Source organism: Temnothorax longispinosus, chromosome 2, assembly GCF_030848805.1.
Source record: "Temnothorax longispinosus isolate EJ_2023e chromosome 2, Tlon_JGU_v1, whole genome shotgun sequence".
Lineage (NCBI taxonomy): Eukaryota > Metazoa > Arthropoda > Insecta > Hymenoptera > Formicidae > Temnothorax > Temnothorax longispinosus.
The window spans coordinates 20,752,566-20,779,288 of NC_092359.1; the positions used below are offsets into that span (position 1 = coordinate 20,752,566).

General features: G+C 40.8%; 2 protein-coding genes across 3 annotated transcripts in view; one reads left to right on the plus strand and one right to left on the minus strand.

Annotated features, from left to right (window-relative positions):
* LOC139808515 (uncharacterized) overlaps positions 1-8,546 on the minus strand; it is a 102,404-nt gene extending 93,858 nt beyond the window's left edge. For both annotated transcript variants that reach the window (XM_071770571.1, XM_071770570.1), the window contains exons 1-2: positions 8,282-8,546; positions 975-1,272 (exon numbers count right to left, since the gene is read on the minus strand). Coding sequence is in view for 1 of the 2 variants with exons in the window: in XM_071770570.1 (XP_071626671.1) it covers positions 975-982 (8 nt within the window). In the remaining variant the exon portion in view is untranslated. The remainder of the gene's footprint in view (positions 1-974; positions 1,273-8,281) is intronic.
* Positions 1-26,723, plus strand: part of LOC139808516 (uncharacterized) — a 333,331-nt gene that overhangs the window by 25,172 nt on the left and 281,436 nt on the right. The window lies entirely within an intron of this gene.

Sequence of the window (26,723 nt, forward strand, 5' to 3'; positions counted from 1 at the left end):
TAGCTATTTATTAATACTTTCCTAATATACGTCGTTTAGAATGTAGAAAATGTGTAGGAGTCGTTTCGCGAGATTATGACGATATTCATAAAAATTCTTCGAGTTCTTGTCCATGAGATCCAAAAGTTTTAAGTGATTCTCGTCAAAAACCGCTATAGGACAGATTATCAAAGTTACGACGCATCTTACCACTCATCCGATTTTTACGCTACGCGATGCTTATAAGATCACGTGGAGATTGATAAAAAAAAGTTGGACAGAAACTGTAGCGTAAACTTTACCTTGGACAAAAATATTTTAATTAAAATTTTCTTGTACGCTTCTGCACTCTTCTTACTGTAAAATAAAATTGTGTGAGATAATCGATAAATACGAGAAAATAAAATAAATAATACGTCGCGGTACAGCGTACAAGAAATTTTTCTCAATCCGTTCCTCTGTTTTACCGTTACAATCTAATCGTGTTTCACACGCACAATATGTATGCGTTATAAAGTTTCGCAAGTCGTGTATAGTAAAAATGTCATCAACTTTGCGCGTGGCAACTTGAAGGCTGGCTAAAGCTCTAACTTGCGCGTGAGGCAGCTGCGTAGTTTCTTATGTAAGTAGATTACTGCAGTAAGTACACAGAGTTTACGCACAATCCTCTAATGCAAACTTCGCAAGATGCGATATATATTCTAATAAAATTAAATTCTCAGTTTCTTTCAGACTGTATCTCATTTTATTGCACTTCTTTTCTCGCGCAATTGCCTTGTTTTTCTCGGATTCATCAGACATTTAAATTTCAACAAGCTTTAAATTGCTTCATTAAAAATCTTTAAATATCTAACAAGCTGCTTGATCAAGAAATCAAGCCTCTCGGCGAAGAGTGGAGATTTCTCTCTTACAAAACGAGAAAACGGCAGAATCACATTCTGTATGAAAACGCGCGTTCTGATGGATGTATCGAAAATTAATAAATGTCGACTCACCTTCGCATACAAGCCGCAACGTGAAGTTTGTTTGTGTTGTCGAGTCCGAGTCCGAGCCGAGAGCCAAGTCACGGTGATTCACGCTGGGATACGATCCTTGACCTCTCCCTCGCACTTGGGCACTTTGTAAGTCACACGCGCACATGCACGCCGAGACGAATCGTACCTCGACGTGCCATCACTCTGTTTCCCCTGCGTCGACGATTATCCCATTTGGTCGGCACGATCATGTCGTCGGACTACCGCGCGTTGCATCGTATATCCCCCGTGAACCCCCGTCGATCCCCCTCGACTCCTCCTTCCGCCCCCAGAAACAGGATGATATTTAATGAGTCGAAGACGAGAATTTGTCTCGACAGTCTCGACACTCGAGGACGGGAACGCTCATCGGACGGGGGCTGTCGTGGCGCGGTTTACGCTTTCGGTTTACGGCGCCGCCGCCTCGAATGTGTGCATTTCCGTCAGCGTGGATTAAGGGACGTCGCTGTGTTGTCGTACGAGATTGTCATTGTACGCGCCAGTCGTCGTGACGCCCATCGCGTCGACAGGTACTTACTCCGGATACATCTGTTGTTCGAGAGAGAGAGAGTCTGCGTGATAAGCGCCCCCCGAGAGTATCTTCCCTGGCCGCGCCGCGCCGGCGGTCTTATTCACGAATATCGGAAATCGGAATATCGAGCCGCGGTCGCGATCGATCCATCCGATTTCTGGACGTTTAGCTACAGCTACGCTATCAACGAAACTAATATCGAATATGGACGTGGCACATTCACTGTTATTTATCGTCAGCGGGGAGAAGCGCAGACGATCGAATGAATGGTACGCGTATGGCGGAGAGTAACGGAGGGATGGAGAACTTATTAATTTGAAATGCTTTTCGCGAGAATGACTTGTGTGAGAGCCGTCAAACGAGCACTGTGTACACGTTGTTAATTGCTATCGGGTGCTAATTGAAATTTGTTCCGGGTATGATCACTCCCGCGACGACATAAATGATCGTTTGCGCGCAATTTTTGTCGATGATGAGCTCGACACGGTTGCCTGAAAGATTTTACAGAAACGAAAAATTCTTTTATGTTACACACGGCGGACAACGCGTCGTAACTAATTCTCTTATAATAATGTAATAAAGTCAATGTGTTTTTATATTAGACTTTGCGTTCCGTATATACCGTACAGCCGTCCGTCTCGCGCGCCAACTAAACTTTCGAAGAAGCTCCCGTAAAAGAATTAAGCTCTCTACAGCGACGACACGCGTTTGCTCTTGCCTTGACATACAATATTAGTACGAGAACAAGAGAAGCGCTTTCGCTTCTCCCTTCTTTCTATACTTCGGGGATGCAATCATTTGGACGACGGCGACGAAAAAAAGTTCACGATCTAGCGCAAAAACGAGCAACCCTCAAGAGAAAGAGAAAGAAAGATGGAGAGAGAGAGAGAAAAAGAGCGAGAGGGTCCGGGAACAAAAAGAGAACAGGAAAAGACCAAACTATTAATTTGCATAGGTTGCCTTGCAGCTTACAGCTGCATCGCCTGCATCTCCCACGTCGCACGGGAGAATTTTCGGCGCGGCGAGCGGGGAGCCTCGTGTGCTCTGCTAATTGCCACTGGTCGCTAATTGAAGTTCGTGCGATGTTCGAGGCCGGGGCGGTGTGCGCCGTGCATACATCGGGCCGGACTTTTCGGTTGCGAATTCTCGCGTCTACGGAAGCCCTGGCCCTGGCCGCGTCGGAAACGGTCGGTCGGGGGCGTTATCACACGGCCGCGGTAGCTCCGGTTCTCCGGGTGGCACGGCGTTGGGAGCTACTTCGTTACGCGATTGTCCGCGGCAAACTGCGCGGCATTTACATGGGCGCGAATTATATACGCGAATTATATTATACGCGGCGCATATACGGACGCGTCCGACAAAGTCGCGGCCTTATTTTCGATATCATTGAATGCGATGCGATTGTAGTTGACGGAAAATTTGCGACGGGGGCGGAAGAGGAGGAGGTACGCTCCGCGACGCAAACGACTCACCTGCGTGTGAAACGGAAACTTTCGAAATTCACTGTACGCCATGACGGTAGACACGGCGTTACTCCGACGCCGAGATTCACTCTCGGCGAGCACAGAGCGTTCGGATTCGGCACTTCGCTGGCGTTAAATGAGACGAAAACTTCTTAAATCCGCCGTATTCTATTGTTGCGATAAGTCAATTAATTCGACGCCACTCGCGAATGTCGCGTCGAGAGACACGCCGATCGTGTATACGGAAGAGCGGAAAAAGTACGTATTGTCTCGAGACGAACCCGGTGCCTATCGAGAGAACGATCTTCGCGACTCCCGGATTCACCTAGCGTGTGAAACGGAAATTTTCGCGAAGCCCGATATAAGTACGCAACGACGGTATAGATACGTTATTCCGACACGAGATTCACTCTCGGCGAGCACAGAGACGCGAGTTGGAATGCCGTACTTTTTGAGACGGTCGATCACTATTTTCGATTATTTCGCCCGGTTTTTCTGAAAGGGAATGTTCTTGATCCGCTCGCCCGCTCTTCCCAAATTTTCATATATATACTGTAGACTGTAGTTGCGTTATATTAGCGCGAGTCCGAAATAGTGTCGCGCCCGCCTGCGTTTCTCGTGCTATTTCGATCGCCCGTCGATCGATTCGACACACTTCCGCTATTGATTCACGCGCGAGACTTTCGATCGGCGAAAAGCGGCGAGAAACGCAAAGCGGGCGCGACGCAATCTCGAACTCGCGCTAATACGATGCAAGTGCAGTGGGAGAATAAAGACTCGTCAGGGGCTCTCCCCTCGCTTCGATCGTGGAAATCGCGCAGTCCCCCCGCTCAAGAGCTCTGAGAAGTTATTCTCATCAATGTCCGCGCGCTTCGCATTCGAGTTGCTATACAACATCTGTCTGATTGTGAGTTGGTGATGAAATGCATGCGCATTTAATTCTAACAATCTTCGACTTGTTGAACATATTCTGGTTATTGTTGTTAATTAAAAAGCACACATATAAGTGCATTTCTAGCATAATGATTTGTTTTCTTTCTTTTACGTAGATCGATTTTGCATACCAAGAGAAACGTTTATTTAAAAATATGTAATATATTAATTAATTATATAATAAATTAATTAAAAATATATAATAGAGATTTTTTAAGGAGATTTTTCTATAGAAAAATCCGATAAATCTTTAGCTTAAAATGAGTAATTGATTATTTAAAAAATGGAGCTTAAAATTAATGATTAATTCCGCCTTTTATTAATATCGATTCCGGACGTGAATAAAATACAATCTGTTTTTAGGTAGATTTTAGATTAAAGAGTTTAGATTAAAGTGAATACGATTAGTGAAACCACCACAACGATAACGCCGAAGCTTAAGAGAGGCCCTACCGGTTGGATATTCGCGATCGCGGCGAATTTTGCATTTACATTGCGGCGGATTATACCAAATTCATATGTATATATTGGTAGAGGGAAGGAAATTCATCAACGCCTCTCTTTGCACGGCGCATGGTTGAATGGCATGGTTGTACAAACTGGAGCTATGGTATGCGATTGCTCGGCGCAAGTATATCGAGTCTATTCATGGATCTCTACATAGAATCGAAGAGTCGCGGCGTTCCACGAATTCTACCTACTTTAATTTAAAATCTTTCGTCAATTCGTGCGTTTGCGTTTGAAAACGAAACCGGTTGATATTAATTGGCACGCTATTCAACGGAATGCATACCATGCCGCGCTTTATTATCACGCAATGTTTGAAAGAGAAAGTGAACAGTTGATAAAACTGACATGTTCTAAAAAGAGACCGTTTGATTTCGGACGCCAAGATTGCGTGTAAACTTCTTTGATGTGCTAATTTTAGATTTTTACATATTTTGATAGAAATTTCTCATTTTACACAACCCCTTGTTATATTACTTTGTTTTAATCCACTTTTATGTTTTAATCTACTATTTACGGGATGTTTCACTTCGAGAAAGCAAAGAGAAAGCAAAATACATCATCACTGGAAAAAATGGGTTAATGGATTATGGTTAATGTAAAAGCTCTAACATCGCATATATATGTTTGTGTGCATTGTACATATACATATATGTAGGTATATATATATATATATATATATATATTTGTATTCAACGATTACTCCGCACATTCGTATAACGCGGCTAATACTCAATAAAATCTATAGGTGCTCAGTTATCCTCGGTATTAATGCAAGGCAAAATAATGCACTTCCGGCGATCGACGATCCGATCGAAACTATAAAACCGCGCTCGAGAGGGGCCGTCTGCATACTTCGCCGCTCTTTTACGACTTCATTAAGGCGCCGTTACGAGCTAGATACTGCCGAGCGAACAAAGTGTGTACTTATATAGCGCCCTTACGATAAACCGCGTCGATTTATGAACATCGCGCGCAGTTTAACGGCCGTTACTAATAATTTTTCGCTTCGAGATGCGCCGCCGTCGTTTCATAAAACTGATATGGCGGATTGGTTTTAAAACGAGTGAGATTTTAATTTGTTAGACGCGGCTACATCGAGCACAAATGCGATGTCGCATTCGGTGCGAGTTGAGGCGCAACTTCAGGAAGTATAAGTATATTGGCAAAAATATGTACTTCTTCGAGGTATATCATATATATGGTTAACAGATATCAACACGTTCAATATTTCTCGTTGTAATCAGAACAATATATATGTTATATTGATTTGATTAAGAACATATATTCATTGAACATTTATTTTTATTTGCAAAACAGGAGTACGATAATATAAATGTGCGGCAGCATATTTTAATTGGCACGTTGACACGTGTTTACTGTGTCATTGAACATATCATTTCGCGATTTGAAAAAATGGATCGTAGATTGAGATTTTCAAGCCAATAATTGTTCATTTACCATATTATTTTCCGCGATATTCGCCAAATATAAAAAAAAAATAACGCCCTTCAATTTGCATTAAATTTGGCCTCATCAGTATCTTGTTTAAGAGGATTAACGTTACTGTAATAACGGTGTCCTTAATCATCACATAGCGTTCAAGTTCAACTACATCCTTGTGGTGCGTGACGCTTTCCCGGAGGAAGGTAAACGTCAGTACGTTTACAATGCAAACAGTGTGCATAAATGTTTATGATATAGGTACGTGAATTTGATAACGACAGGAGGACTTCGCGGTAATGAGGATGAAACGTATCAAAATATTGATACTCGTGCAGTGACAACTGAAGTAGGGAGATCAGAAACCATTCCGCTTCATTTTCAAGCATCCGCTCTTTCAGGATATTCGATCTCGCTATTTCTGATAGACTGATTCGGGTGATATAATTACAGACATAAATACGAAGGAATTTTAATATTAAAATTATGTAAAATCATTCTCTGCGACAATCAAGAGCCATTAAAAATGCAAATAGCTTTAAGAAAAACGAATTATGAAAAATGTCACCATGATTATCGATCAATTTTGAGCGTCGTAGCGAATGACGATTGTTAAATAAAATCTTTCATTCGGAATAACACGACTATCGCGAGTATTTTACACACGAAGGTATATAACAAAAAAGAAATTTTTTACTTCGCATGTAGATAGTGAAAAAGCAAAACCTCCGCAAATATTGGTTGGAATACGCCAAAGTTTAATACTGGCAAAAGCGATATTTCTAGTTGAACCAGATATGTATTTCGACGCTTCGTTTAAAATTTAGCTCGCCGGGATTTTGCGTATCGTCGTATATAAGTCTACTTTTTGCGCCTCCGCAATTTTACCTTTTTTTTTTTATTATTATTTTTATAACGATACGCGAAGATCGTCAGCCCGTGCGTTGCGTTGTACTATGCAAACAATGCGTATACATATTTATATTACTACCGCCGGGTATCGCGTCGATAAAATCGCTGTTATGATGAGAATGGGGGGGGCTCCGGCGGAATATTTGAATGGTATTTAACCGGCCGGGGCCTCGGTCGGATTTCACGAACGTCGGAGGGCTGATTAAAGTTCTATGTGCCCGTTCTAATTTCAGAACTTCCTCCCGCCAGACATGCAGGATCTGTCGTGTAAGTTTATCGCGAGAGGTCTACGCGCGCGTTCACGCCGCGAGTCGTCGTAATTGGAGTCAACGATACGGGATGTCTTTATCGCGCGGCAGCTGGTCCGGGCGCTTTTTAATTTTTCACGTTATCGGCGCGATTAATACGTGACATGTACATGTATACAATCCGGTATCTGTGATTGCATCGAAACGCGTATACGTAATATCTCTCGAAATCCAGATGCGTTCAAGTCGGCTCGCGATCGAGATGAAATTATAGGCTCTAACGCGTTGCGTATTACGCACATGCACGCACACACACACATACACACACGAGCTGCACGAGTCGTAAAGAGTCGCCGTTCATTCATGGAACTTTAAATTCTTTATGCTGCGTGCGATTTGATTAAAGCTACTTTGGCAGTGAAACTACTTTGTTCTTACGGAACGCGTTTCGTGTGTTTCCCAACTGCGCTTGCCAACAATCTGCCGTACACATCGTGCCGCTCTGATCGAACTTTCGTCTGTCAGAAACATTACACACGTGCTGTCAAATGCATGTTTTGTGAAGCACGTATGCAACTTGGATGTGAGATTAAATGTTGGGGATATATACATCCATCCAATTGTGACACGAATCATTAGCAATAATTATATTTCTTTATACTTCTTTACAACTCGCTTTCTTTTCGAGTATGTGTGACACGTTTGTGCTCTTGATATTTTTCCCGCACGGTAACTTTTACTCGGAGAAATCTAGTCCCATCGTGCATTTTATCTTCCTTCGCGGTAAACTTCACTTCTACGCGCATCTCGGTGCAATATCTAACTCCATTAAAACTTAGAAAGAATTTTATATAATAATGCGTGGCTTAAACGAAACGCGCTTCGTTTACATATAAAAAATTCACAATCGTATCACGGTTGCGCTTTCTAGAAGAGTTTTCAACGCGAAAGAACGCGCGGAGGATGTAACCGCGGTGGAGAAAGAAAAAGAACGAACGTTCTATCGGGTAATCGGAACGCGAAGTCGTCTTCCGTCTCCCTCTTTTCCCGTTACCCGTCCGCCGGATTCGATTTTGCGCAAGTGGAAACAGTCACTGCTGTTCAGCCCGCGAATAATTCCGCCGTCGCTACGTTGTTCGCGCGTTCGCCTCGACGAGAGCGAGAGAGCGCGAGAGAGAGAGATCCGCGTTGCGCGTCATCTCTCCCCCTCTATCTCCGCACTATGCGGGTAATTCTCATTCAGGAACTCACACAGAAATCTATCCCGCTGGAACGGCGCGCCGCATTCTGCCGTATAGTCGGAGCGAATGCAGCGGTCGCGAAACGCGCGGACGACCACCGCCGAATTGCGCGTCGCGCAACGTACACGTATGTATATGGCACGCACGTACGCACGTACGAGAATCGCGTTGTGGCACTGCCCGCGTGCGGCGTACGTTTATTTCCGTCGACGGAAACGTGACACCCGCTGCACCGTAAGGGAGCTGCGGACCCGTCGCTCCCATTCAAGAGTCGCCGGCGGACTGCGAGCCGCTCGCACCGTGTCGAGATATGGGAGTGGTGGAAGCGTGGGAGACGCGGGACCGAGGGGGATGTAGCACTGCGTTGGGCGAGTGGGAGGGAACGGCTGTGAGGATAGGGGATGAAGGGAGCGAGAGCGAGATGCACGAGGAGAGAGAGACAAAGAGAGAGAAAGAGGGAGAGAAAGTGCGACGATGCGAGAAAGCAGAGACAGGGATGCAGTTATGCGGAAGATGGTGGATCAAACGAGGAGCGAGCGAAAGCATCGCGTTCAGCAACGGGAGAAAGAGAGAAGCGACGAGCGAAGAAAGAACGGAGGCGACGAAGAAACGCGAATGCCCTAAGCACCTGGGCGACGAGAAGAGAAAAGAAGGACGGAACCGGGAACACGAGAGAGAGAGAGAGAGAGAGAGAGAGAGACAACGAGTGGCGCGAGGAGAGAACGAACAAGGATAACTCGCAGAAGTGACAGAGTCGGCGAATCCCGTTATCCATCCTTTCTCTCTCGGACTTCTCTTTACTTTTCCTCCTTTCTCTCCTCAACCCTTCTCCAACGCTTCCTTCGTCCCTTTACCACCATTTCTCTTGCGTTTCATTCTTCTCGCTCGTATCTGACAGTTTGCACCCTCCGTTTCCTGCGCCTTATACGCGCCATTTTTTCCTCCACCAGCTCACTCTTTAGACACATTTCGCGATCTTTTCTCGGGGCGTCCTCGCGAGTCCCGACCCATCCTTTTTACTTTACGCGCCTCTTCAACAGCAACATGCTCGGGCGCGCGTAGACCGCGGAAAACGCAAAAGGATTATTTGCGCCGCAAAACGCCACGATTATCGCCGGAAGATATATTCTGAAAGAAGCTCGTGCTTCCTTTGATTACAGAGCGTGCGCGATAACGAATTTCATACAGAAATTGCATACAAGCAGATATGCATATACGCACACACGCACGCACGCAAACACATATATAATATATATTATATTATATATAGAGTTTTATTTTTAAAAGGTTTATCGAAAGGTTTCTTTTCTTGTTTCACTCAACGTCGAAGAATGATCAATTTGGCTTGATATCGTTTCGCGCCCTGAATATGATTTATTGCAACATTTTCACCGGCGATTTATCATAGGGGATCTTTTATTTCTGAAAAATCGTATTTATTTTATTGAAGATAAGATTATTTAATGTTTCCCGATACCTTTTAAATTTTTCACAAATTTACAAATAAAAGATTATTATACATTCAAATTAGTTTAGAATTAGGGCTTTTATGTCTTCATCCCGCAGTGCTGAATATCGCTCTGTGTTTACCTAACTACTGTATTTTGTAACAGAATTTCCATAGAAATGATGCGAATGTACCGAGCTGCATTCCTGCAGTCGTACTGCGTAACTGCTGCGGATGCTTCAAATCGTGAGTGGACAAATTGTCTACCTCTGGGTGTACCAGTATTAAGGGTATTATCTTCGCCCGTAGAATAAGCGCGCAAGTAAATAACTGGTGGTGCATATAATCACTTTATATCGCATACACGATCATTTTATATATAAAGTAATGTAATTATATTACTGTGTATTTAAAATATCATGTAATTACATTTTGAATACTATTATAAATTATGGTGAAATAATTTACTGACGCTAATAATCGTTCACTGATAATTTCATTATTTTAACATTTCTTTCATGAATTGTTTCATATTGTTAGTTTTTGATGTATCTATCGCGGAAAATCAGTAATATGTACTGAATATTTGAAATAAATTCCTTTTTTTTATTCAGCATTGACGGAAGGACTTTATTGATGGAGACAGTAAATTTTTATTTTTGGTTAATATTTAGTCAAAAATAAATCGAGATAAAAATTGTTTTTAAATAAAAAAATCAATTTAAATGTTTGGACTTTTTGGAAATTTGCGAAGTTAAAATTCGAGAGCTTTTCTTGTCAGAATGAAGGATATTTCGGTACAGATTTGTTTCTATATAATCTATCTACGTGATGTTGTTATATACAACTTATATATAGTTATATTTAACTTATCTGACTCATATACAATACAGTCTCTAACAAACTTAACTGCCCAATAGCCTCGAGGACTTTGAACTTCGTGAAGAGAATACCTCTAGGACCAAGACTTGTGATAAACTAACAAGAAATCAATTACTACTATATAGATATAGATACATATATAAGTATACATATTGTCTCTGACATTAATCATCCATACTTTACAAAATTGTAAAAAAACTTCTATAAAATTATCGTTGCCAGAAAATTTTCGCGCATTAAAATTAAAGTTATGGAAAACATTAAAAATACCTACGAATACAAAAAACATAAGATTTATAAACCTAATAGACATTTTTATAGAAAAGTGAATTAAATAAAAAATAATTGGTATAAAAAAGAAAAGCGCGAAGAAAATTTGGAAGTCTTTATACAGTTTTACTGTTTTTATTGGGACCACAGTTTATTTCCGCAGTTTATAAAGGCGATCGTGAATGCGCAATCACGACTTATACCTAAGTAATATCTCATAAAATTCGATATCGCAGATTGAGTTTTCCACTCAACATGCCAGCTTGGCTCGACTCATGGGGGTAGTTCAAAGTGGGCCAACAGGGATGAACGGTATTATGAGAAAGTTTTTAAAGGACTTATAAGTTCGGTTTCAAGGTGAAAAGCAATAGCGTACTGCATAATGCGCACATTGCAGTAAAAATAACTATTAAAATATAAGATTATATGCTAATTAATATCTACTGCTAACTAATTATTTAATAAGATTCTAAAAAGAGAAATAAAACGAATTGTTTTCAAGGTTGAAATAAAATTTCTCGATAACTTCTATTGATATTTTTTATTTAAAAACAATTTTTATCTCAATTTATTTTTGACTAAATATTAACCAAAAATAAAAATTTACTGTCTCCATCAATAAAGTCCTTCTGCCAATACTGAATAAAAAAAAAGGAATTTATTTCAAATATTCAGTACATATTACTGATTATCCGCGATAGATACATCAAAAACTAACAATATGAAACAATTCATGAAACACTCGTCTAAATTCTGAGAAGTAATTTACCTATATTTACAGTTTTATAATATTTATAATTATTCTTGCGCATTTTTACTTTTAGTTGGTATAATAGAAACTACAACAATTGTTACTACCATTTTCAATTTATTTGCACAAATAAGCATGATAATAACATTTTATTTTATTTATCATCAAAATGGTGAGTTGATACAGACGTTAATTTTAACTTTGCTATTGTAGCCGTTTATGCATCATTAATGCATACGCAGTTACTATTTCATGTTATTGTATTTTGAACTTTAGTTTAAAACAGATCTGTTCGCAGATGTTCTCATCAAATATAGCTTTATAACTTTCCATCCCAATGAGAACGATCTTTGAAAATGATAGTTGAAATTTCATAGATCGCTAGTTTAGATCAGACAAGATTTTAATTCTGGTGAATTTGCTCAGAACTTTGCACTTTGCTATAACATTGTTCTTAGCAGATAGTCAATTTCAAGACTTTAATTCTTTAGTACATTATTATTATTCGCTTTATTCACCCTTGTTAGTTTTAATAACAGAAAGATAAACGGAATTAAAAACGTTAATTGAAAAAGAAAGGAAAAAGAAAAATGCTTTAGTCGGATAATAAAATTATAATTGCTTAAAAAAAAATGAAAATAGAATTTGAGCTAAATTGTTTTTAGCTAACCTAGGTAGCTAACCTAGGTCGAGAACAATTCTGTATAATAATTCTGTTTAATAAATACATAAAATATATTAATACATTTTAAATGTACTAATATTAAATAAATTATATATAGAATAATAATATTTATAATAAATAAGAGACCATGTATTCCGCGTTGCGGCACATACCTTTTTTTTATACACCACTATTGGGATTTCCTTTGAAATTTCATATTTTTCTGGTTTGATACTCCCGTATCACATTCTTTATTACACGGATACATTTTGTTTGAGACGCTCTGTATTCCACATGCGTCGCAGTGTTATTATTCCAAAAATGTTTCGGATATATCGAAGTGTATTCTTCCCTTCAACCGCAGCTGATAGAAAAATCCGACATGACCGACCCTTCGGTAGATTTTTGACTGCCAGCTCGCCCTTCTCAATACGCAGGTTCCCTCACATTGGGAATAAGGTAGAAGCTTTTAGAAAGCTCTGCAAGATAGACATCTTCTGGCATACGGAACATATGCAATGGTGAATAGCCTAGTCACATATCTCAATGATTATCTAAGATACCGAGAGAACGGCTTAAAAATGTTAAAATTGCTTGCAGAATTAAAGAATATATCATTCGTGTTAATATACAATTGTTTTAAGATAATAATTTTTCTGTTTTTATAGTCGCTTTGTACTTTTTTTTCGTAAAAAATGAACGTAATGTACAAAGAATTCTTATCTTAAAAAGTTATCAAAGTACAATATTAGCTTGCCACGTATTATGTGACTCTATGCGACGGTCTGTCTGTTGTTGGTCTATCGACGTGGAAATGCGCGTTGCGAGTTATCAAAGACAAGAATGTCGGTGAGTTCACGGCACGAATTTTCCATGAAACGCGGGTTGACTGAAAGGCTCGGCTGAGATTAGTTCGGTGGCCAATTTTCGTACTCTCTTTCGACTCACAACATCTTTAGCATTGAAAAGAAAATTCGTATTGCAAGTACTTTAGCATTTAGGAAATTTTTAGCTATACCATCAACGTCGTCATTTATATATTTTCGAAATATAAATGAAATTCCATTAAATATTAGGATTTATATATTTTAATGATTACTATTTTTTACAGCCAATAATTTTATAACGACAGCACTATATTTATTATACATATATGTGTCTATTATATATTTATATTATAACAACACAAATATAATAAGAGTAAAGCAACGGTAAAAAAGACTTTAAGGATTGATGAAGGATCATATCGTAGTACGAAATGTTTCAGACGATATCCTTTTCCAATCAAAGAACTTTTCATAAATCTTTTTCGCAAGAGTATTGCAATAAAATATTTTTATTGTTCATTTATCCCCATACTCATTTATTTATAGCTTCAACATCGATAAAGAATGTTGTTTTTACAGACTGATCCTTTATATTTCGCTTACCATGATTAAAAAATAAAAACGCAATGTGAAACGGTAAAAGGTAAAAGGTATAGTAAAAATATTATGTTGTTCGACTCAATCAAGGAAATTACCGGTGCCGCGCGGAGCAGAAACGTTCGGAAGTTGCAAAAGCAAACATTCCAGCAGTGCCTGTGCGCGAGTGGCATTTCGCGCTTATCTCGCGGTATTAAAGCGACCCTGACTTTTTCCCCGTCTTCGTACTCGTCGTCCTAGTCGCGTACGTGTCACGTACACGCAAAAACTTACGCCGCCGACCCGCCGGGAGCGGCTACGGGCTCATTCGGCCGGAAGTACCGGACATCGGGTGAAATACGATTGGACACCGGCAAACGTACGGCGGATGGGAAGAATGGAGACGCGGAATCGCGGAATATCGGGTGGTTGAGGTTGTAAGGTTGAAAGAGGGAAACTGAAAGAGATATATCTAGAGAGAGAGAGAGGGAAAGAGAGAGACAAAGAGAGAGGAATGCACGGGATGATCTCCATGCACGCAGTGGCACTTGCACTATTTTCCCCTTTTCGCTTTGTTTAACCGGATATCGCCGGTTCGGCCCGCAGTTGTTATTTACGTCGAGCGATGAATAACAATGAACGGGAACGTATATTAAACGTATCTATAAATTCGAGTACGGCGTGACAATTTTCGCTAGCGTCGAAACGGGGAAAGATGGGCGCGTCGATGGCGGTGACGGCGACAGCGGCGGCGACCGCAGTGATGGCGATGAGAATGCATATAGCGCGAGAGTGCATTAAAAACGATCGACTGACGGAACGACGGAGGAACGGACGCGGACGCAGATAGTGCGCGGCCATTCGACGGATCGTTTTCCATGCTCGCCCGTTCGCCCGCCCGTGTCCTTCGCCGCGTGTTCACGAGCGTTTTCACACGAACGAGCGACGCGTGCTGGCATTGTTCGGGCCAGACAAGCGTTCGCACACACGCTTGCTCCTTTTTCCTCTTATTTTTCCTCACCTCTGTATAATGTCGATTCCTGGGAAAACTGGAGTAATGGAAGGAAGCGCGCGGGAAAAATAAGAATCGAGTTGGGAGAGCTCGCTATTAACCATAAGGGTATACATCAGAAAAAGGGAAAGATATTGTGCCACAATTATTCGAAATATAATATCGCAAGACGATATTAAGGCTCGAAATCCTAAATAAAAGATAATAATTACCGGTATTAGAATTCTTTTTTTCATTTTAAACATAATTGATTGTTCCAAGTTAGTGTGACAAACGTCTGTAACTCAACTGCATATTTTCGAGGCTCTTACTGGTTCTCAGAATGTTCCAAGCACGAGATGAAATAAAAGTATAGATTGATATGGCAAAGTTATCTGAAATATTCTGAAATCAAGTTATAGAGAACAATTCTCACAAGATGGCATATTAAAAATATATATGAGAATAATTTATTTATATTCATTTTTTAATAAAATAACAGTATATTGTAATTTACAAATTATTTGTTAGTAGTGTCAAATACATGTAGCTTGACATTGTAAATTGGATCCGCGGTTTATTTAAACTTTTCATCTCAGAATGATTCACACAAAGTTGACATATGGAGATTCTATTGCCGGTCATCCCGCGTAATCATCGAATCCCCGGTATCGCCGGACCTGTTGTTGATAATTGCGAGCCATTGTAAACGTTGCGAACGTGCGAGGAAAGAGCAGCAATTGTTTAGCCCCGTTTGCGGCGGTCAGTATTCAAAATCGCCGTGCGTCCGAGGCTACAAAGCGAATATTAACTCGCACAATATTTTCGCAAGGTACTTCATGAACGTATTTCACCGTCCGCTAAAATCAGACCGATGAAATTTCACCCGATCTCATCCCCTTTCTCCCTCCTATCCTCCCTCGATTGTGTCTCGTCGCGCGGTAGGCAAGCCACCTCGTTGAATATTGATGTAACATCGTGTGTTGTCGAATGGAATGTCACGGCAAAAGAACGTGCCGCCTATGTGTTCCACATATAGATTAGGGAGTCTGATTTTATTAACGTAAAAGAAAAATAAATTCTTTCTAATCTAAATTTAAAATCTTTATTATTTCAGCGTTTTTGTGTATGGCGCAACATCTCATACATAACCGTAATACTGAAAGAGGAAGCTAATATACCCAGTTGATGGTTAATGTTATCTAGTTTAATTAGCTAGCGGGTAAAGTTTATTTTCCAGAAAAATTATGCAATACATCGTAATTCATATACCGCATAGTCTGCGTCATCACCATTTTCTTTTAACGATGAAACATGCAATTACATATAAAGTTTGAAACTTAGAGATGGAGATTATGACGTTACTCCGGAAGTAACGACGTCGTTACATCTTAATGCCACGTATTCGTGTGGAGGCTTGTTTTTATTCTTTTATTTTCTTTTTTATCCGGCACGGTATCTGTAGCGGCGAAGCGAAATAAAAGAAACTTACCAGATGAGATAGTAAACGGCGCGGATTATCGCTCCTGCTGTAACGGTGTAAACATCCGGACGGACTTGGCTCCGGTCATTTCGTAACATTTATGATAGGTGCGTATCAGGTCAAGAGCTCCGTGAAAAATTTGTTGCTAATGCACCGGTCATCTATCAAATACTGCGCCGTAACACGCGGGGATGACGCGCAGAACTGTCATTTCGGATACATCGTGTGCTCTCACACGTGGTTTTACACGTAAATTTCACGGCGTTGTAAAAGCACCCGGGATGACACGTAAGATATTAAAACATTAGTCTCCTTCGCCGTCGTAAAGTTAAACAAGCATTTTCGACGACGTTATCGTTGTTACCCGCGCGCGTTTTGTAACCCCCGAAAAGAACGATAATAACAACTTCGCTCTCGAGTTTAATGACACGTCGCATTCTTCCTATCGTCGACTTCACGCTTCGTCGTCTCACATGTCCTTTATCGCGTTACCCACTTGTTCCGCACTTGTCGTGTGAGATACTTTTCGTCGCCCGACTAGATTACCGAGTGGGTCTTAAGAGTCCTGTGGCAGTTCGAGCCGTACTTCCTTCGCTCCTGCAACAAAGCCCGAGTTTGGTGCGGAGTTTCTGAGTAACAAAACCAAGAGGAAAATTTTAAGAACTGTTTTACTGCAAGACTTTCGCTCTTTCACCCGTCCACCTCGCCTATCTCCAATTTTTATTTCGCAAACTCTTGCTTCTTCAATTTATTTCTTTGTAAATTCACGCATTCGAACACTCAGAGGCAGAATAATAAGAATCTTATGCCTTAAAACAATGTTTTTTTTGTAGTTCGCGCTTTTTAGAAGCTCGATTTAATCCTTTCCCTTCACGTACCCGAGGTACAGTTTCGGGCTTCCTCTTACGAAGTGAGGGCGAAACCACGCGACGTTACCCTCTTCTCATCTCGCCTCGCTTCTGTATCTTACTTCTTCACCTATATAGCGTAATGTCGAATAATAAGCAGCCAAAAGCACCCGGCGTAATATTACGTCGGATCGTGTGGTAGATAGTGCGCCGGTACCTCGTCTACTAAGTTCCTTTGCTTAAACGGGTCGTCTCGCCCGAAGGGCGGCTTATCGTGGCGGACTGCAACCGCTGTTCGAAATTTCTCGGAGCGCCTACGACTCTGCCGTACTCTCTCGTCGTTCGCAAAACCAAGTTTCCGCCCGTACAAACGCATCCAGGGAGTTTCCTGCGAATTGCGAGCGGGACGCGCGCCACGGATGCGGTTGTGTTTGCGAGGGCGGACGAATCGGTCCAAGTGGTATTTACAGGGAAAATACGGACGGAAAATATCATGTCTAAAAATATTTCACCGATCGGCGAGTCAGCGTTCCGTATCGAAGAAAGTTCAAAACAATTATTTTATTTTACGCGTTCGAAATTGACTATCGCCCAAATATTCCTGTAAATACAACGCGTATACGCGTACTCCTTTAACGCCATAAATTAAAACAATACAAATACATCATGACATTTATGTAAAATACTTTTAATGCTCGCGTATTACTATGGATAATATACGCACATGGTTGTGCGAGCAGCCGTGCTTCTATGCCACATAAATGTGTCGCGTGATTTATCGTTAAGCGCATATACGCGCGTATAACGTATAGGCAAACTCATCGGCAGATAGGATCACATGATTACCTTGCTGTGGATCAGGCACAATACCTGGAAGCAATGATGCATAATACAAAGCTCTCGCTTTTGCTCGCATCGATCGAGCAATCGCGCGATCGTGTCTTCCTTCCTCTTTCCTTCATTCGCGACAATATCGCGATACGTCCACAAATAATGCGCCCAATAGTTACAGTTTACCACAGATTAAACCGAATCGCGTAATTGCACTATTGTGAATATCATTTATGCGCATCGTGCGAATGTCGCCTGTGTCGCCGACACAAGTCACTTCCGTGACTTTAAGTAGCTATTATGCCGTATCTGAGGCATCTAAATAGCGTTCGTGTTACAAGAAGATTACGCGGGTCGCATTTCGAGGGATTGTGCGTAGCTGAATAGGCTCGCCCTGAACCCAGCAAAGTTTTAAAAGTTCTTTTGTCGTAGAGTTCCTTTGTACTCTCTCTTTTTTGGAGAATCAGAGTTTTACTTGGTAAAGGTATATCGATTACTTTTTAAATAGTATATTGCAAGAGTAGACTGAGTTAAAAAGGAAGAAGAGATGGAAGAAACACAGACTTCTAATGACTTTGACTTTTATTATATATTATCTCCGACAATTCAATTCGGTCAAGGTTTCAGACTCGACTATATATTTTTTTTAATGAATTATTTAAGTCTATATTTCACCATCGATTTGTTTCAGTAACGTCTAACAGTTTTTTGTCTTGTAACATTATACAGAATGAGGCATCTAACTTGCACACCGTGAATAACTTGTAAATTATGTATGAAAAATTGTTACATGATTTCGAGAGGGTCATTATATAATATATGTGCTTTTTTTTATAAGTGGAAGCGTTTCAGGCTGCGTATCACTTTCAGTCTGCAACATAAAAAATATAACATTTCTATTTAAATAACAAAGTTGGCCTTCAAATCTCTGAGTTAGGTGCCTCATATATGTTATTATGCTACTTGAAATTAAACAATATATTTCCCTTTTCTCTTTATTTTATATACATTTTATCTTTTTACATAAACATGAGTACATAAACATGTTCTCCGAAATCTCATATATCTACATAATACTATTGCATTAACAAAAAACACGTAAAGTACCACAATCTCGCTGACCAAGTTTTCGTTGAATATGGGATTAAAAACCGTTACACATAATACCTATCGATAAAGATGCGGAACGGCTACGTACAGCGTATCCATTAAACTCTCCCATTCTTCGCGTCGCGTATCTCCGCGTCGCGGTCGCAGCACGTGTTTGCCCGTTTTGCGATTCCGTTTGCGTGTTACGAAGCGCGTCGCTTCGGATCGGCCACGGTTCGATGGCCGTGCCCGGATAGCGACGCGAGCTGGACAGAGCCGCGTCGGGACATTCGTCTATCCGCTCGGGCCTCGGTCGCTCATGCGTGCTCGTATGTGAAACCCGGGACAAACGGGCCGCTTTGTAAACGCGAATTTCGCTTCGTAGCCGACGGTCGACGCGGTTCCGGTGGCTTCTGTTCTGTCACGATTACGCGCTTCCGTTTCGCACGGCGCGATCGTTTGTGCCTCACTGCGAGAATCAACGCGCGGTCGTTATATACATAGATACCCCTCTGACAGGGCGAGCGGGATACGCGATGCCTGACGATGGGTCGGGGGTTGAATGACGATGGAAGGTTGTAAAATGGAGGAAGGAGAGCAATTCGAGCCGCGCGTGGCCGCGACCGCAGACTTTTACGAGCGCGCTGTTACCGAGCTACTTTGATAAGTTAATTGAAGCGTTCACAACGCATTTCGCGTTTTACTAGGTTCTTACGCTATCCAGGTTATGCTGATGCTCTGATGGCCTGATTGCGTAGATATAATAGGGACGTCTATTTCTATGAAGATTTCATGACAAGCTAGCAAGACCTGGCTTCCTGCACGCATAATTTTTTAGTTATAAGCGATCAATAGTTTAGCCGAAATATAAATTGATAATTATATTTTACATTCTATTTAATTTTTAATTTTTATATCTGATAGTAAGTTTTATTACTGATATAATTTTAGTTTATAAAGATTAAAAACTATCTAATATGAAGTACGAAAAAGAGTTATGATATGTGATTTTGATAAAAAATTAAAAATGTTAAGTATATCTATTATTAAAATTTAATAGAAGTAAATAGAAACTTTCAGTTTTTAGTTCATATAAGGTTAAATGAATAAAATTCTTTGAAAAATAGAAAATTTTTATTAAATAAATAAGAAAGAATTTATGATCGCGGTATGGTCTGTAATTAAATTCCTAATGTGCTTTTATTAAAGTTATTTCTGTAAATCTTTCACAAAGTGTTACCTTACTCTTGTTACATGGTCAATATATTTGTAAAAGAAATTTAAAAAAAATCACTGAAATAGCGCACCAACGATTATTTGTAGTTTTTTTTCTGTCTGGCAAAGAGATTTATGATAAAAGTTTCGCAGTGGGTATATGTACACATGTACAGAATCGTGGTATTTACTTCTATAGTGAACTTTTTGCTCCATTTACAGAAAAACGAAATTAGTGGTCAACATTATTGGCTCAGTTTGTAAAAAAAAGAGATAAACACAGAATTATTTTCTTAAATTGTAATATAAGAATTAATAATAAGTATAATGAATGTACGCGCGCGAATATGTACAGAGTTTATCGTGACGGTTCACACGATTTTGAAGACACTTGTGACAATTTAAAAAAATAAGATTATAAGGAAAACATTTATCTGCGCATTTGTCATGCACGTTACCACTTGCAATCTAATAATTAAACAAAAATTTTTTGATAAAAATTCAAGATTACTTTGATTTCTTTAAATAGCACCGTAGGACTTTTCATAATATTGTAGGAAATATTAAGATGAATTCAACGCACTATCGAATATGTTACTTTTATTGATGTTTAATATCAAGTTTATGGAAAATAGCAGTATATTTAATACGTATATTTTGTATTATAATTTAAGCTCTGACTAAAAATAAAAACATTTGTATAAATAAAATCTGTCTGAAGACTGCTTGAACTGTCTGAAACTATCTGAAAACTGTCTGAAGTCTTTAAGACTGCTTCGCGAGAATTTCTTCTACATTTACCAAATAACATATGTCACATTTTCTCGAATTAGAATAACGATTCATTGCTATTGAAACAACGATTAGTATTCACTTCAAAAGCAAATTTGAAGAATATAATACTGATAAATATTCGTGTTGATATTGTGTGTTCACAATTCGAAAATTATTTTCAGACGATCTTTAGCGTTTATATTTACAATTTTTTAATTTTATGATAAACACTTTGTGTGCATATACATATGTCATTAAAAATTATATTAAACATCACATCAAGCAAAGAGCATATTAACGGTTTCTCTTAATGATACATTCGTAATTACTTTTGGCGCCTGTTATGTGATATGCTCTTTGATATCTCGCTTCTGAGTCGTTCGTTAGCTATCTTATATTTGGCCTCCTAAAGTATTCGCTTTAAAATATCAGCAATTAATTTTCTTTATCACATAATTTATTCAATACAAGACCTCGAAATTTTCTCATTTTCAACTAATACAGAGACTCTCGTATATAGTGAGTTTCATCGCCATACTCATCTTACAAGAACCTATCAGACAGGAAAATCGCAACAAAAGGGGTAAAGGATGGCGCGCAGCTACTCGTTCTGAATACCGCAAAGTCGAGGAGTTGACTCTCGCCGGTTTCTTCGTAATAACTCTTTTGGCGTCTACAATTAGTGGTTAGTCCCGGTTGCTTGCACGCCAAGCACGTCTGCAAATGCTTCATAAAGCGTTGCACTCCGCCGAGGAGAGGTCGAGGTTCCAGGCCCGAGGCGTGCTCCACTCCGTCGTCTTCTCGCAGGTTAAGCCGAGGTAGTTAAACGAACGAAAGTAAGACGACGAGATGATGTGGGCGGAAGAGAGAGAGAGAGAGAGAGAGGGAGAGAGAGAGAGAGAGAGAGAGAGAGGGTGATTAAACGAGGTGAGAAAGTATATGGTCCACCGAGGGGCGTTGGCGCTGTTGTAGGCAGGCAGGTACGTGGCTCTGTATGAGGGTGCGTTCGCCAGTTAGCTGGCGCCAACGTAGACGTTAACTGACTTACGCTGCCCGCGGGGCAAAGGCCCCTTCCACCTCTCGGCGTGAAGGGAATAACGAGGAAATAATTATGAGAATAACGTGTCAAGATTTTATGGTATCGCCCGCGGAGGAGAGACGCAGCTGCGCTGCCGTCTATATATGCGCGTAGTTCGCGCCCGGCACGTTTCTCAGTTCGACATGACACAACCGGATTTACGACGGTCGATTTGCGACGCGCCGAATCCGATTAGGGATTCCGAGAGGGAGGGAGGAGAGATATATATTCGATAAAAAGCACAAGTGCGGTTGACAAAATCTAAATCTTTTTTATTATTCTCGAATATCTATAAATTCATCATTGTTGCAGCATGAGATGCAAAGGGCTCGCGAGGTGACTTGATGGTTTGATAAGTAACTGACCTACTGAGAACGTTTTTGTGACTCATGAGCGAGATTTAGCGCTCTTCTTCACTGTACACGGAGCGATTAATATGCATTTAACCCTAATTCAGCTTTATTTCGTACTAAATGCGAGGTCGCGTATGAATTACAATCACTTAGAAGGGCAAGAGGGTAGGGCACTTAATAATAATTACCGTGAAAATTATGGGGGGTGCTCCGCTTTTACTACCATAAATAAGTGAGAAGGGAAGAGGGAAGTCATTTTTGCACCCTCCTCCCGGCTTTTCCACCGGCAGTTACCTTTTTCATCCCCCTACTTTTTGTAGTACCCTCTCGTTTCTTATTTTAATCTCATTTTCCTTCGTATTAACTCTAATTTATGTCATACACGTGCTTCTAAAAATCTCGTGTCTGCTACGATCCTCCTGAAACGTTCGTAATACGTATCCTTGATTCGTTTTGTTTATTCCCCCCTGCGTTATATCATCTAACTTATACAGACTGTGTCACAAAAATATTGCCACTCCTCTCAACTGCAGATACGAAATAAGATAAACGGTAGTTGGTTCACCGTCGGAACAACGATAGCTTTTGACTTATAAAAGATATGAAATGTGAAGGGATTATGGCAACTGACAGTCAAGCATAATATAATTTAGTTTGTACAAATTATATTTAACCGTTTAATACATTTCTAAAAAAATTTACGCGTTCTGTCCAAAGGACGTGTCTTTCTTCATCTCATATATTTAAACTTCTGTTTCTTCATTTTTTCTCCTATATCTTCACATTGACTCAATAGCGTTATTTTCAATCAAATTCTCAATCTTACTTCTTTTAATTTATCTGAGCAACTGAGTTGCAATTTCTTTCGTTGCAATGTCGAGATCTTCATTGTTCGAAAATCACGCGTCTATCATGCCTGCGATTACGGAACGTCATGGATCCTCCCTCGTTGTCTCGATTTCTCGCGCGATTTCTACCCAAAGAAGCTCGTCTCTCCCGCCGCGGAAGGGAAAAATAATGAGGATAGAATGTCGGAAACAATCGTCGTGGCTCCGAGCATCTCACGTTTCTCTTTTACGAATGGTTTATTGTGCGGATAGGGGCCTGCCATGACGCGGCGACACCCTTAAACTCTCGAATTTCAATTTTTATAAAACGAGCATGACAGTTCATAAACGAATCAGTTACCGTCGCCAAGCACTGCCGAGTTGGCGTGATCATTTAATTGGTTTTACACGTTTTACAGTCAACAAGTTTATTATCGATTTTTATACTGCGCGCGATGTTTCGAAATAAAGATTATATGTAAATACGGTTGAATATTTAAAAACAGTTGTATTTAATTTAAAGCGTTCTTTTAAAACATGCAAATAAAAGGCAAATATTTAATATAACTAAACGTGTAGAAATCGTTGCGCATTTCGGGGAAAAGTTTTAGTTCGCGAAACGGTAGGTAACGAATCAACGAGCTGAAAACATTCGATCTTACATTCCATCTTTCCTTCGAGAAGAACGACTGCGATAGATCGTGGGTGTTTATCGATAGATATAGGGATGCCTCATTGCGTTCGGGCCCAATGGAGAAAAGATCGCGCAGACAAAGCTATCGCATGCTGTTTTGGCACAACGATCGCTTCCGTACCTACGAAGTTCAATTTGGCAGGACGTGTCTCGAAGTTGCACGAGCGAAGGAAGCCGGCGTGAGCACTTACAAAAGCTTCGCGCTATTTTACGAGAGAGTCGTGAGAGCACCATCGCGCTGCGAATGCCGGCAATTTGAGTTTTGTTCGGTGCGCGCGCGAAAAACGTTCGTACGAAAAGCATATAGATGGATCAGGTGTACCTTTCGCGTTTCAAAATACCCTCGGTAGAATTTATGATTCCGCCGTGCGGTATTTTCACGCCTTGTTGAATTTCCGCGCGTCCTTATCTCCGCGCGTTTGACGCAATGCCGCGCGGTCGCTCGCCGGAAGATATTGGCCGCGGCCGATCGCCGGTAACTCGAAAACCGTTTTTTTTTTTTTTTTTACGGATGCACGTCGTGAATATATTCCGGATGCGCGCGTGCAGATGGCACGATACATGGCAATTCGTCGGAATAATATCGGGAAATATTGCTCAACCGCCGTGCTCTCTACGGGAATTGGGTCGAAAATAATCCCCCCCGCGTTTGTATCGCCAATTACGCGCGGATTATTTTCACGTGAAATTGGAGGTGCGCGGCGAATGGCGTTTGTGGGAAATATTCAGAGATACGCTTTTCCCTAACTCTCAGTTTGCGAATAAGATAAATAGATTTGTCAATTAAACGTTTTGGTACTATTGATGATATGTATTATTTATCAGGATGATAGGTAGATTTTACTTAATTCCTGTACTCAGATCTTCAACTGATGTAATAATGAATCCGAGATGAAAATATTTGGCTAATACAGATCAAAATTAGCGCACGATTTTTCTAACACTAACTTAATATAGTTCCTTATTTTTTAATCAATCTCAAAAGTGAATCACATATTATATATAACATCGTTGCAGAATCACGATGTTACATAATCTTGGAACGAACGGTTGCGAGGTCCATATTGGATCATCAGCGGTACAATTTTCACACGGCTATTCGCGATAATCGTTCTCGTCTTCTCTACCGTGCTGTTACGAGATTGGATGTCTGCGCTATCTCCCGCGAGGTAGAAAGAAGGAAGATACTGTCGTCACCAGCCGGTCGAGCGAGCGAAATGAACTTTATCACACAGCTGGGATCTCCATTGGAAAACGTGAGGTGCTGCGCGCGAGAGAAAACCTCTATACCTCTATCCTCGCTACCGTCGCCCTGTCCCGTCGCCGTCTTGTCATCCTAAGGTGCTCCACTTCGGCTTCGCCAACGTGACGCACGCGCGCGCGCGCGCTTCGGCAGGGTCAGCTGATGTAAAAATATTTATCAACTGCGTAGCCGTGTTAGCCGGCCGCGGCGACGACACTTCGCCCAGAGAAGGTTGGATGGTGCACTTGAATTTTGTAAAGTGCACTTAGTCGACAAGAGCTTTCTTTACCAGGCGTGTCGGCGACTTCTCGGAATGATTCCCTTTCATTTCTTCCATCGTTCCCCCTTCCCCTCCTCCTCTCGGCGGAAAATCTATTTTTCTGCGATAGAACCTCTTTCTGTCTTGTTTCCCAATCTATCTATCCTTATCTCATCTCGCCAAGAGCGGGAAAGGGTAACGTTGAAGCAGACCCAGGTAGAAAGCCGCGGCTTTTCAACGATAGTTATCAGATCTGAATTCAATTCGCCATTCAAAGCAACGAGAAGCGCATCGGAATGCCCTTTCTTTTTACCTATGTTTCGTTGCTGCAACATCCCGGTCTGTATCCCGGAATACCAGAAACAATGTCGACGATGATCCACGCTTGAGGAACTCTCGATCCAGTGACACAATGGCCTCGTACCGCCGTGTCGACGCGTTGGTGACTGAATTCTTTTTTTTTTTTTTATAACACTCCACGTATGGGAAATGAATGAATACACGTACGATGGAAACGAAGAGAACGATACGTCGACCGTGTCTGACCGTGACGGATCGACGAGGATTTGATGCCAATCCAACAATATGACGACGAATTGTCGTCGGTTCCAACTGGGTTGTCTCACTTCGTAGATTGGTTCGCAGATGTGCCAGATATACGAATGCATTTATCTTGGAACTCGGAGATTTCTAACTAATGGAAGTTTACATGGAATAAAGAAATATCGACATTAATATAAGAAATGTACGCGTAAACCAAACTCATATTTTTCACTAGTCAAATAGATCGTAAGTAAAAAGAAAAAGCTAATTAAAAACCTATAAATTAAAAACATTAAAATTAACACATATTAAAATTCTACCGACAATCTCAAAGCGTAATTATTTCCATTTTTATACATTTTACATTGTTCTGACATCATTCATGCAGAGTACGTTCCATGTTGTGTTTGTAATATGTAAAACGCAACACATTATACATGTTATCCAGCGTGTGTAACTTTCGTGAGAAAAGTGCATTATACTCGGCACAATGACTGCCATCGTTGCTGGTTGCCATTCCTTTGAAACGGCCAGCTTTGAGCCTCCGACCCACGAGTCTGTCGACTATTCAACTTTCATGCAAATGTCCGTCGCGTTTAGTCGCAAATATCTCGAGCGACCACCCAAGATACCGTTCTGACCGAGATATGCGCGCGTCCGCGCGAGTTCCGCGGGACAATAAGAGCTACGAGGCGAAGAAGGGACAGAGATAAAGCCCCGGGACGGAATTTACGCGGGATTCCGGATAGAAAATAGGGCCGGTATAAGTCACGGATATAAAGGTTAAACGAGACGGCTCTACCGGAC